Genomic DNA, 12555 nt, shown 5'->3' on the forward strand with positions numbered 1-12555 from the left:
TTCTCAGAATGGAGCCCAGTGAAGTCCAATGGAGGGATACTCCTCTCACCTCCAGCAGCGCACTAATAAGGGGTTAGGATGTCATTGTCAGTCAGTTTTCATAGTAGATAAGTACTTTGCTTTCTCTTCCCTTTTGAGTGCCCTGCCTTTGTTGTGGTTCCTTGTATTCCTTCTGAATAAGTGTGCTCTGGTTAGTTCCTTGGCTAATGATACACTTTCTAGATGTTCTGTGCCCTCTATTATGTCAGCCTATTTAAGAAGCTGATTTGAACTGAGTCGGACCATTGATCCATCTAGTTCTTATCAATTACATTGCCTGGAAGAGCCTCTCAATACTTTCTGGCAGGTCTTTTCCAGCTCTATCTGGAGATTAAGCCAGGGTCCTCCTGCATGCAAGCAGGAGGTCTACCACTGTGCTCCATTTATGTACCCCTATCTTATGTACCCCTATCTTATGGGGGCATGGAACTGTGGTTCTAGTCCTTAAAATGTCTTGAGTTCTGTAGGAACTGGTTTTAGCCTGTCTTTTGGATGGATTGTATTTTGTTGTCTTGAAGTTAGCCCTGGCCCATGGCCTGTTCCATTTGGTCTCTCTGTGTATTGAATACTTTGTGAAGAAAATGAATCTAGACTGAAGGGAGTTGAACTTAAGTGTATGTCTTTTGACGGCTCTCTGAACAGAAAACAGAAGCTCTATTTTTATTCTTTAAGGGCTGCTCCGCTCCAATGGCGTCACCTTTGTGTTCTAATTGATTGACTCCTTTTGCGGCCTCCCAACTTTCTCTGGTGTTTCATTTGATGCTTCTGAAAGAAAGAAAGAAAGAAAGAAAGAAAGAAAGAAAGAACTTCTTCGCCAACGTGGCATTACTTTTGCAAAGCAGAAAACAAATAGGCCACCGCTGGATTCTTACATTGCCCATTGGTAGCAAACACAGCAGACAACTGTGTAGACTGAGGGCCGAGGTGACAGCAGCAATGACTTGCCAAACCTTTACAAAGGGAAAGCTGTGCATCTTACCAACAATGATGCACTCATAAGGTCAGAGACATAGAAGTGCTGTGCATGCTGGAAATGGGAGGGAGGATCGCACATTTTCTGTTTAATGGAAACCTCTGGAGAAAAAATGGTTCTAATCAGAGCAGGCATTCTAGTCACTATAAACAAATTCTAAGACAACAGCCTATAAGGACATACAGTTTCTCAATCATTGTACAGTCATTGTACGTGTTGTTGTCTTATGTCTGAGCCGTCTAATACTTAATACTTGGATACTTAATATTTGGAAGATAATTTGTTATCAAATCTTTTTTGCTGGATCAGTAATGAACAGCCTTTCCTTACTCTTTTTTCTTTTGTTTTGTTCCCAGACAAAATCCAGACATCAAATACCTAGCTTAAAATAAAAAAGGATTGTAAAAGTACCTTAGGATAGAAATGATTCTAGGGATAATTGATTTTCATTTATATTACATCATCCTCTCATGATGTCCTACAATGCTGTGGTTGTCTAGGCATTGGTGGGTGGGGACGCGGGTGGCGCTGTGGTCTAAACCACTGAGCCTCTTCAGCTTGCCAATCGGAAGGTCAGCAGTTCGAATCCACGTGACAGGGTGAGCTCTTGTTGCTTTGTCCCAGCTTCTGCCAACCTAGCAGTTCAAAAGCATGCCAGTGCAAGTAGATAAATAGGTACTGCTGTGGCAGGAAGGTAAACGGCGTTTTTGTGCGCTCTGGCATTTGTCACAGTCCTCCATTTACCAGTAGCAGTTTAGTCATGCTGGCCACATGATTTGGAAAGCTGTATGTGGACAAATGCTGGCTCCCTTGGGCTGAAAGCGAGATGAGCACTGCACCCCATAGTCACATTTGACTGCATTTAGCCGTCCAGGGATCCTTTACTTTTTACCTTATCTAGGCATTGGTGTACAGTGGTACCTCGGGTTAAGAACTTAATTCGTTCTGGAGGTCTGTTCTTAACCTGAAACTGTTCTTAACCTGAAGCACCACTTTAGCTAATGGGGCCTCCTGCTGCTGCTGCCGCGCCGCTGGAGCACGATTTCTGTTCTCATCCTGAAGCAAAGTTCTTAACCCGAGGTAATATTTCTGGGTTAGCGGAGTCTGTAACCTGAAGCGTAGCCTGAAGCGTCTGTAACCCGAGGTACCACTGTATGTTCTTTATAAAGTTACGTTTGTAACTTCTCCAAATTCAATATCCAACAGATCAGAAATTCACATTATCCTAAAAGATTTTGAATAATTATCATTGCACATTGCAGAAATTAATCTGTGTTAGGTATTCTGCTATATGCTAGAAAGGTGACAAGGCTATTTTTGATCAACTCTCAATAAGACTCTTTGGATGTTTGATGCTCTATTATCTGGATGCTTCAGGCCCACAAAAAGAATACAGCTGGACCCAGAGGTACACAATGTAAGGCCAGTTCAGACACTAACACATGGTTTAACACTGTATGCGTAAACAAAATGAGCCTTGGGGTCATGTGCTCTCCCCATCCCTGTGCAACTGTAAGGAAGAGATTGGAAGCTTTCACTTGTGCTTTTAAACAACCCTGGGGTTCCTGTTGCATCCGAACTTTGAGAAACGCTGGTTAGTTCAAATAAGCCAGGATCAAGCTAGGAGTTATGTTACTATCTTGTTCACAAACCAGACTTCATACTTTGTTTTTTACTAGAATCTTGAGATCCACCAGTCAGAACCGGGAACTAGAAAAGTGTGGGGGGGGTGTATGTGTGTGTCTTCTGTACACTTAGAATCAAGTACCCAGGTGCTTCTGAGCTAAGAAATTTGTTTTCTACCAGTAGATCCCAATCTACCACCTCCCCACCTTCAGAGTTCCCTGAGCTTGTGCATACAGATGCCTGGTTAGTTTCAAAGCAGAAGTCAAAAGTTCCAATCTCCCTTTGCAGCTGTATTAGAGGAGTGGGGAGCCTGCAAGCCCAAAGCTTGTTCACATAATGCTAAACAAGAGGTTAGCACAGTGCCTGAAAAGGCCCATAAAGTCCCTAATGTAGAGAACAATTAAAGGCAAGTGGAGGAAAGTTATCCATAACCCTTGGATATCTGTGACCCCATTAACCGCACAGTATCAGCAGAATATGTGCCTGCTGCTGTTGCTTTAATTGAACATAGGTTGTCGGTCTACATAAGGACCTATATATTTTTAAGTGCTTCTTTCCTAGTATGAAACAAAGCTCAAGTTTTTGTTCGGTTTTTGTTATATAAACTTATATATATAAGTTTTTGTTATATAAAGTGATTCATATAAACTGAACACTGTTCTGGCAACTTCCCTACCATCATAATTGCTTCCTTGTGTCATGTTTGCTCCATTGTTTTACATTTAATCTGAATGCTGTCTTCGCATCTTTATGCTTCTGTGTTCTACCCCCTCAGGCTGCACTCCTCTCTGTGCTTGCCTGAAAATAAGCCTCATTGAACACAGCTGGACTTCGTTTTGACCAATCGTGCATAGGATCAGGCTCTGCATAATTTGCGTGCTGTGGCTGGATTTGAAGTCCTTCGTTTTGTGCCTACTTCAGCTTTCCAGCTCAATTTTTTTTTCTTCCTTACTGAAAATCTTTTCATTTTCTGTAAATGATGGCTCCCACTATTATAAGGATTACTGATTTCCAGAAGCAGAAGTTGGAACTAAAAGAGGAAGTGGCTTTGGGGAGAGCAGTTTGGGCTGCCATCACTGTAAAATGGTCCAAATCTAGACTTCTTCCAATGAGAAGTTAGAAGATATCACCAATAGATAGTACGCAAGCTAGAATTTTGTAGTCTCCAGTCACAAAAATAGGGTGGACTAAGATGAGACGCTGTGTGAAAACTGGGAGCGTAACTTACACCCTGACCTTAAATGGCTTTTAGTGGAAGTAAACCATTCATTCCATTGGTGTTTTCTTCCGGATTGAAGAATGGACTGTCATAGCAAGAGGTTCTGGGAAACCGCTTGGAATGTGCATTCATCTTCCATCAGCAGACTAGGAAGGTTCTAGTAAAACCTGATCACTTTAATCAAGCCTGCCTCAAATTGTGTGAAGGTTGTGCATAGTTTATGAGCAGGATTGTGCCCAGATGGCTCTGCCTCTGGGCTTTCCTTGAAATCACATGTTAAGCGAAAAATGCAAATAGGACTTACACATAGAGTTCAGTACTCCAAGGCCTGAACTTGTACATCCTTAGTTTTTATAATCGACTTAAAAACCATATGGATCAGGTCTACATTCTGTCTATAAGTTCCAGTCACCCCTAAGGGTATGGAATGATGCCAGAGGTGGGGCAGTTTCACTGGGTAATCAGCTTCTGTGCACTGACTCAAAAATTAAAAGTTCATTGGGGAAAAAAGCAAATGTCTCTAAAGCTTGGACAGGTTTAATAAAAATAAAGCCAATGTTCATCATGCTGTGCGTTCCATTTTGTTTTGCTGTTCCTGCTTGCTTTTATGCAACAGACTTATTTGAAAATGTGACTCTTGCAAGGGGTGTAACTCTTGCAATAATTCCTGGAATGGCAGGGGAAAGCGGATGCTCTCTGTATCTAGAGGCCTTCCTAGATACAGCATTCTTTGTTTTGTTTGGCTGCAAGCTGTTTCCTTTGTTATGTCAGTGCTTGTTTTCCTCTGAGCTAGTATGTGTTAGGGCAGTTTGGCCATGGAAGTTTGTTTTGTTGTTGAACTCTGCTTTTATGGTTGAATAGTAAGCACTGTTGAGAGCTTATGTTTCTGTGATCCTTAAAAAATAAGGAAGCCCAGATCACAGTGCTAAAAGAACCCCTCTTGTTTTGATGTTACTTAGCAGAGGCCATAGTGGGTCCATCTCCTGTGTGGGGTGAACTTTGTAACGCTGGCACAGCCTTAAGTCTTGTCCCTCCCTGCAGGCTTCAGGTGGGTTATTCATCATCTCCTTTAAAAATAAAGCTGCACCAGGGTTGGAGGAGGAAGAATGGGTGTTGGTGATAACAGAGGCACTAACCAATAGGCACTCTCCACACCTAGCTTTTCAAACCACCACATGAAATACTTGCAGAACTGTCCTCCCAGAGCGTGCCCCAGAACAGATAAAGTTGTGCTTGTATTGAGTGGAGCGGGACCTGCTTTCAAATTTTCACCACTGCTCTTGAAATGTTAAGTATGTTTCACTTACAAAGATCCATGTCCCAGTCCAGAATGCATTTGTACCAGTCACTTTACACTGAAGTGTACTAACACAATAGCATTCAGGTTCATGTCAGGATTAGGATCTTCATTGGGTATAAAAGAAGCATTGTTGTTTCAATCTTGACCTGTCTTTCAGCGGAAAGCTAAGATTGTGCTTGATTTTGTTCTCTTCTCATTCACAGCAATTTCCAGTGGAGTGAGGAAGATCTTTGGGTGTATCAGGTGATTATTAGTCAATACCCTAGTGACATGCAAGGCAGAAGAACTCTTTACTTGGATATGCTGCAGAAACATCTACCTCACAAATCTAGGCAAGATCTCGTAAGTGGTAGCATTGATTGTTTAGTTGTTGTTGTTGTTGTTGTTGTTGTTGTTGTTGTTGTTGTTGTTGTTGTTATTAATTAAATGTGTTAGTAGCATAATCTTGCCCAGGGCAACCCATAGCAACTTGCAACCAACCAAACAAACAAACAAACAAACAAACAAACAAACATACAATGTACCCCACATAGATGCATTAAAACCAAAAGGAAAGAGGTGTGTGTGTGTGTGTGTGTGTGTGTGTATATTTTTGTATGTATGTATGTATGTATGTGTGTATATGTATGTGTGTTTAATATATATATATTTATTTAATTTGCATACCACCCTTTTGTTGTGATACTGCCAGGGAGACAAAGGCCATCATGCCTCCACGTTGATTCCGGACGATCCATCGATCTCCCGTAGATACAGTATCAATCAATTAGCAACACAAGCCTCAGAAATAGCTTGCCACATTCCAGGGCTCATGCACGCCCTTTCAGCAGAGTTCGCACAACGAAAGATGCACTCAGGAGAGCATTATTTACAACTTTATTCAGCGTTGGTCAGAACAAAGAAAAACATGACTGCCTGCCTGCATGTCTAGGCACAGAGAGAAAACAACAGCTATATACAAAAGAGAAACTTCCTGTGAACAGGAAATACGCAGGCTGTGACACAACAACCTGCTCCCTTTTTAAGGTGGAACGGAAATATCCTAACACCTTTATCCATAGGTCTCAGGGCAGTTCACAACATTAAAAACATCCCATTCACTTCTAAAAGACCACAGAGGGTTAAAGGCCAAAGACCTGCTTATAGAGGAAAGTTTTTGCCAGGCCCCTAAATATATGTAATGAAGGCACCAAGCGGGCCTCTCTGGGGAGAGCATTCCACAAGTGGGGGAGCCGCTGCAGAAAAGGCCCGTTCTCGTGTTGTTACCCTTCGGACATCTCGTAGAGAAGTTACACAAAGATGGGCCTCAGATGATAAATTCAGGGTCCGGGTTGGCTCATATGAGGAGAGGTGGTCCTTGAGTTATTGTGGTCCTGAACAATTTAAGGCTTTATAGGTCAAAACCAGCACTTTGAATAGGGCCCAGGAACCAATTTGGCAGCCAGCGCAGTCAGACCAAGATTGATATTATATGCTCAAATCGTCTTGCCCCGGTAAGCAACTTAGTTCAGTATTGTAATGAGTGTTTGATTTAGCATGTTTTCTCTGGAGGTGGATTTTTGTATATGTCTGATAAAAATAGCCTAGTAAACTTATATACTAGACAACAACTGCCATTCTGGTGGCAGAAAATGTGGCACCCAAAGTCACATAATGGCTATTTAACTGTGTTAGTATCTTGGATTGTTGCTGTAAATATTTTGCAACCTACATAGGGTGTCCTAATTTCCCATGTACTGTGATCATCCATAATCTTTCAACATAGTGAGCACACAGAAAACCTATGTATATAAGTTTATGAAATTGAATGAATGAATGAATGTGTTGCAAGGTTACTGTAATGATGCAAGAATTCAAGATTCTTTGTTGAACTAGGATCTGAAGAAGCTTGTATACTCAAAGTCTGGGATCCAATGAGTCAGTGGGCCTGTTCTGGTTGCCTTTTCCAGCCGTAGGCCAGATGAAATCCCATCTTAAAAGCATCTTCAGCTTCCCCTGCATCTCTTTTACTTTTGATTTTAATTGCTTGTGTAGCTCTTTCCCACAACTTTTGCGATATAATTTGCAGGCATGATTTGTCCTTGTCATATAAGATGATGAATTTGCACGCATGGTTTTCAGTACACTCACTCACACACCCCTTTTGCTGAATAGGTATTGATGTAACATTTTCTGTGAATTAAAAATGACAAAGAAGTAACATTTAATGAAACAGGGCCAACGCAGGGCAGTGCTGCTGGCTTAATGTGAAGATGGACTATTTGTTGTTGTTTTTTTTATAATAATGTTTTATTAAGTTTAACAATAAAAAAATACATCCAAACATAATACAATAAACACACAGAAAAGTAAAAAACACAACAATGCAATCTTTCACAAAAAAGAAAAGAACAATCAGTAACACCACAAATGACATAAATAACATAAGGCAGACACAAATCACTCTTTTCTAGTTATTCATCTTTGATTAACTTATTTTCCTGACTTCCTCACGCCTCCCTTTTTTGTATCCCTCTTTAACAGTTAACTCAGCAAATTCATATCGTATTACTTTGTCCTTAAATATTTTACCTCCCAAATTTATAATTTCCAATTTTTATCTCTTGTTACTAGAACTTCTTCTTTTTACTTCAATATCATCCACATTCGTACATTAATGTGAAGATGGACTAATTGAAATATTTAAGATAATGAGAAGATACTTGGGGTGGGATTATAATAACTAGCTAGCCCTTGTAAACTGAGAGGAATCTTGGGGGAGAAAAGCAAGTTTCTTGCAACCCCAGGAGGGCCAAGGAAACCCAGTGTGATCTTGAGGTCCTGTTTTTTTAGTACTTGCCCAGGATTCCTTCCCACCTGGGGGCTGAGAGGGGTGGTGATGGCAATGACTACTGGATAGTTCTAAGATGCAACTTGCCTACTTGCAAGGCGGTTGTTCAAGGAAGGGGATAAACAGGCTCTCCTAGCTATCCCCTTCCTAGTACGCTGGCTATAAAACTTCCCCATATGCATTGGGACTTCCACAATGTCCTTGTCCATCTGCAGATCCTTGCATTGCATCACCCAACTTCCAGGATGAGGAGGAGCATAGGGGCTTGCAATCAGAAAGGAATCCTTTGAACATCCTGCTCTCTGCCTGGCACTATAGAGCTTAACCATCATATGTTGCAGGAATAGGGAACTTGTGGCTCTCCTTCAGGCCCAAGCAGCATAGCCAATGGACAGGGCTGATGGGATTTGTAGTTCAGCACCTGAAGAACCACAGTTTCCCCATCCCAGGTCTAGTGGGATTTTAGCAAATTTAGAAATATGAATTGCCCAGCATAATAGCCATTTGTTTCATTAAGACCTGATTTATAATATGACTTAATTGTAGAATAAGACTCCATTTCTACCAGCAAGGCTATTTTACGACCCTTGTAATTATAGGTGGTACTTAATTTATGTGCATGGACTTTGATTTATATCCTAACTCTCTCTGTGAGCTCATAGCAAATCACAACAGCATCAAATCATTTCTGAACAATGAAATGTTCACGTAATGCCTCCCCTTCAAGACAATCCAAGAGAATTACAGTGCCATCTAAGGCCTCTTTTACTCCCGAACCAGTTGCTGTCACATTACATTGTTGCTGCATTTTGCCGGAGCTTTTTCCTCTTACAAAGTGACACAGTTTGTGTTTATAGTTTTTTTTACCACTAATTGTATTGATCCCTGAGATTCCTTTTGGAAGAGAAGTGCTTATTATGAGGTCTTTTGGTGATTCTTTCTCTCCGTTCTCTGTGCGTAACTCTGTTCTCATCCCTTTGCCAACTTGAGAATGGAACCTTTTATTAAACGTATCTTTGGGCTGCTAGTTTCCTTAGCACAGCCCTGGCCAGCCCAAATCAGTCAGTCCTACAAGTACCGTATTTTTCGCTCTATAAGACGCACCAGACCATAAGACACACCTAGTTTTTGGAGCAGGAAAGCAAGAAAAAAAATATTCTGAATCTCAGAAGCCAGAACAACAAGAGGGATCACTGCGCAGTGAAAGCAGCAATCCCTCTTGCTGTTCTGGCTTCTGGGATAGCTGCACAGCCTGCATTCGCTACTTAAGATGCACACACATTTCCCCTTACTTTTTAGGAGGGAAAAAGTGAGTCTTATAGGGCAAAAAATACGGTACTTGAAACTCCTGACAGGGTACTCTGCTGTTTTCAATGGCGGGGGCGCAGATAATTTTCATTTTTGCTTCTAATACTTTCATTTGTAATGATTGTTTGAAGTTACCTCAGTATAAAGATTTATATCATATGGGTGAAAATAATCCTGACTTCCCTTTATTATTATTTCTAGGTTGCTCAGGAAAGAGCTTGGGACCACTACCGTTTTACTAGGAATCAGTGGAGAGCTTTGATGTTCAACTGGGCCGAGGCTAGGAAAGCTTTTTTGCTGAAGGCAGTAATGACTCTTGCAGAAGCTTGTGCTGCTCATGAGACAGAAATTATGTTGGCTAATAATAGAAGAAAACAACAGGAAATATGTGCGGATCTCAAAGAAAAGGTAGACTATTACACAACCGCCAATTACATTTATGTTGCCTTGTATCCTGGATTGTTCAATATTTGCTTAAGGAAAAAACGTTGCAGCAGCTATAATATGGACTCTCCTCCCCCCCACCTCTTAAAATGGAGATAGATTACTCCACACTCATAGTTACTAGTCTAGCTATTCTTCAGGGCTGCACTTTTTTATTGCATCCCTCTTGAGCATTGGGGGGTGGGGGTGCATCTTGATTTGTTTTTCCTAGAACATTTGTGTACAATTTGTTTTTAATTTCTTTTCTGCTCTTGAGGCTTTATATTAATGGATCTGTTTTGCTTCAGCTGCACTCACGCCTATGGAATCATGCGCATAAATGGGTTTTCGTTTTGCTAATTTCATTTATCATGTCCTGTGTTGGTATATTGGTATAGCAGCATGTTGGCTAAGTCCCCCTAGTATCAGGCATGCCTGAAGGTTTCAACGGGAGAAAAGGTTTCTCTGCCTTTTAGCTAAAATCAGGTGTAATAAGAGAAAAGGATATTACATTTGATGTGTGCCTATCCTAGAAATTGTTTAATTTCTAGATGAAAAAAGTGGCCCAGTGACAGAATAGGGGGGATTTCCCACCCACCCTCAATTTTAGCCAAACCATGGCTGCCTTGCAGTCTTCTAAAAGAAGCAAAGATGTCATCACAAAAGGTAGTTCCTGCCTCCAGACTCCCTGTGAAGAACTGAAATAACCATAGAAAACAAATAGTCAGAGCAGTAAAGTTGGTGACAAGTAATGAAAAGAGAAATGAAATATAAAAATGTTAGACACAAACATTAATTTGGAAATCTGACCTATGTCTAGAAGAAGGAGAGTCTAGCAATTGCCAACTGCGCGATTAGCCAGAATCGATAGTTAGCAATAAACATCTTCCGCTCTGCCAAAATTCCTGGGTGCTTTTGTTCTGATTTATTGACATTTCGCCTGCATTCATCTGAATGCTGTGTTTTCAATACATCATCAAAGTGTCTACTAATTTGGTTACTGCTGTAATAAAATTGATAATGAAAGGATCCAGGGCAAGGTTTGAAGGCACTTCACCTGGCTGAAGGTAAGCAGGTCTGGATCTGTCCAGTACCTGGATAAGACCCCGTGGGAAGAAACACATTTACGCTACCTTTGGTATTCCATGGCAGAAAAAAATGAATAAAATGTGATGAAAACTTATTGGTTTCCCTATACATCTTACACACAAGAAGGTGTGGACCCCTGCAAGGAATTGAGAGGGAGGGATGAAAAATACATTCCCTTCATTTCCTTGCTCCCTTTCCTGGTCTCTCCATTTATCAGTATGTTTTCAACTGCTCCTCAAAATTTCCTTCTTTTTAATTCATATCAGAACGATTTGAAAGCCCTTATGGCTCCCCACCCCACTCCAAAACAGAGTCTCCAATGAGCTAAGATGGGACGCAGCTCAGGAAAACTTCCAACCCTTTGAAGCAAGGGAGATGTGTGTTCCCTGAACTTGGCTGGCCAAGCTCTGCATCCTCTTTGAACTTGCTAGCAATGACGAGATTGAGGAGATGGAGCAGCATATTGTACTTCCCTTGTGCTTTTCCTCTAGGCAATTGTGCAGATTGGGTCAAAACCTGATTGGAGAGAATGGGGGTCCAGTGAGGGCAAAACCTTGTCTCCAGAGAAAGTAGAAACCACTAACTTGCCTTTGGATAGTCCTGTTTTGTTTCCAAACTGGCAGGCACACTACCACACAAGTTCGGCACTAGAGGGGTTGAAGATGATTGGCAAAGTGATGGCAGGCAAAGACCAAGATAGAACAATAACTCATAAAACAGGGATGGGAAACCTGTGGCCTCCCAGATTCTGTTGGACTGCCATTCCCAGCATGCCTGTCCATTGGCCATGCTGGCTGGGGATGATGGGAGTTGCAGTTCAGCAGCATCAGGAGGGCCACTGATTCCTTACAATTGTTGTAGAACAATTCATAATAAACGACGAATAATAAGATATTGTATTGCTAAATACCCATGCTTTGCCCCACAGAGCATGGAATGTGAAAGAGTGAATAAATTTTTAAAAAGGAGCATTTTAATTAATTTTAAACATGAACAAATTATTGGATGAATTTTTAATTCAATCAAAATCAGCAAGAGCTTTAAAACGAAACTGAATTCCTCCAAGGACAAATCCTTGGAGCATCTTGAGAAGCCGAATAGGGTAAATCAACAGAACCATATGGCTGCTTTCTTCTGGATTGCACCAATGGGAAACTGGGATATCTTTATAAACAAACTATCTGTTATATTGTGCAACATGGCAGTTTTCCCCAAACCAACACATTTGGCAAGTAGGAAGGCAAATGAGAATAGAATTGTTGAGATACTCATGTTGTCAGAAACTGTCTCGCTCCCCGAGAACATTGTGATATTCCTGTAAAGACTCTTGTGGCGATCACACAGGGTCCCCGGACATTTGACGGTCTATTGATCCCTGTGCCACCACTGTGCTCGCTTCCCCGCTGCCACCAACCCATTACTCTTGAGTACACACTGAGTCCAGACAGTTGTTAAAATTAAACCAAATAAACAAGTTTATTTTATAAGCATTAACAAGTTTATGGTTTCTCAGATAATTTTCTTGTCAGTTTCTTAACCTTAGTTTCTTTACCGGCCTATACCTTCCTAATACCTTCTGACCGATTATCTCAACTGTTTGACTGACTCCTCTTAACAGATTCTCTCACTCTCTCACATCAGACTTATCCTCCCTCTCTCTTGTCTAACTCCAGACTGACTTCTTAACAACTCTAACTCCTCCCCTTGGGTTCCTATAGGTTAGTCATTTTACACTTAGTTAACCCTTT

The 12555-nt window shown here is 41.2% G+C and overlaps 1 protein-coding gene across 6 annotated transcripts in view; it reads left to right on the forward strand.

The window, feature by feature from the left end:
- CCDC148 (coiled-coil domain containing 148) overlaps window positions 1–12555 on the forward strand; it is a gene marked incomplete at its 5' end in the record, with an annotated part of 103329 nt that overhangs the window by 52634 nt on the left and 38140 nt on the right. For all 6 annotated transcript variants that reach the window (XM_083579050.1, XM_083579048.1, XM_083579049.1 and 3 more), the window contains 2 exons: window positions 5361–5499; window positions 9497–9703. In XM_083579050.1, coding sequence (XP_083435176.1) covers window positions 5361–5499; window positions 9497–9703 — 346 coding nt within the window. The remainder of the gene's footprint in view (window positions 1–5360; window positions 5500–9496; window positions 9704–12555) is intronic.

The sequence above is a fragment of the Podarcis filfolensis genome (genome assembly GCF_964270895.1).
Source record: "Podarcis filfolensis genome assembly, chromosome: 1".
NCBI classification, from domain to species: Eukaryota; Metazoa; Chordata; class Lepidosauria; order Squamata; family Lacertidae; genus Podarcis; species Podarcis filfolensis.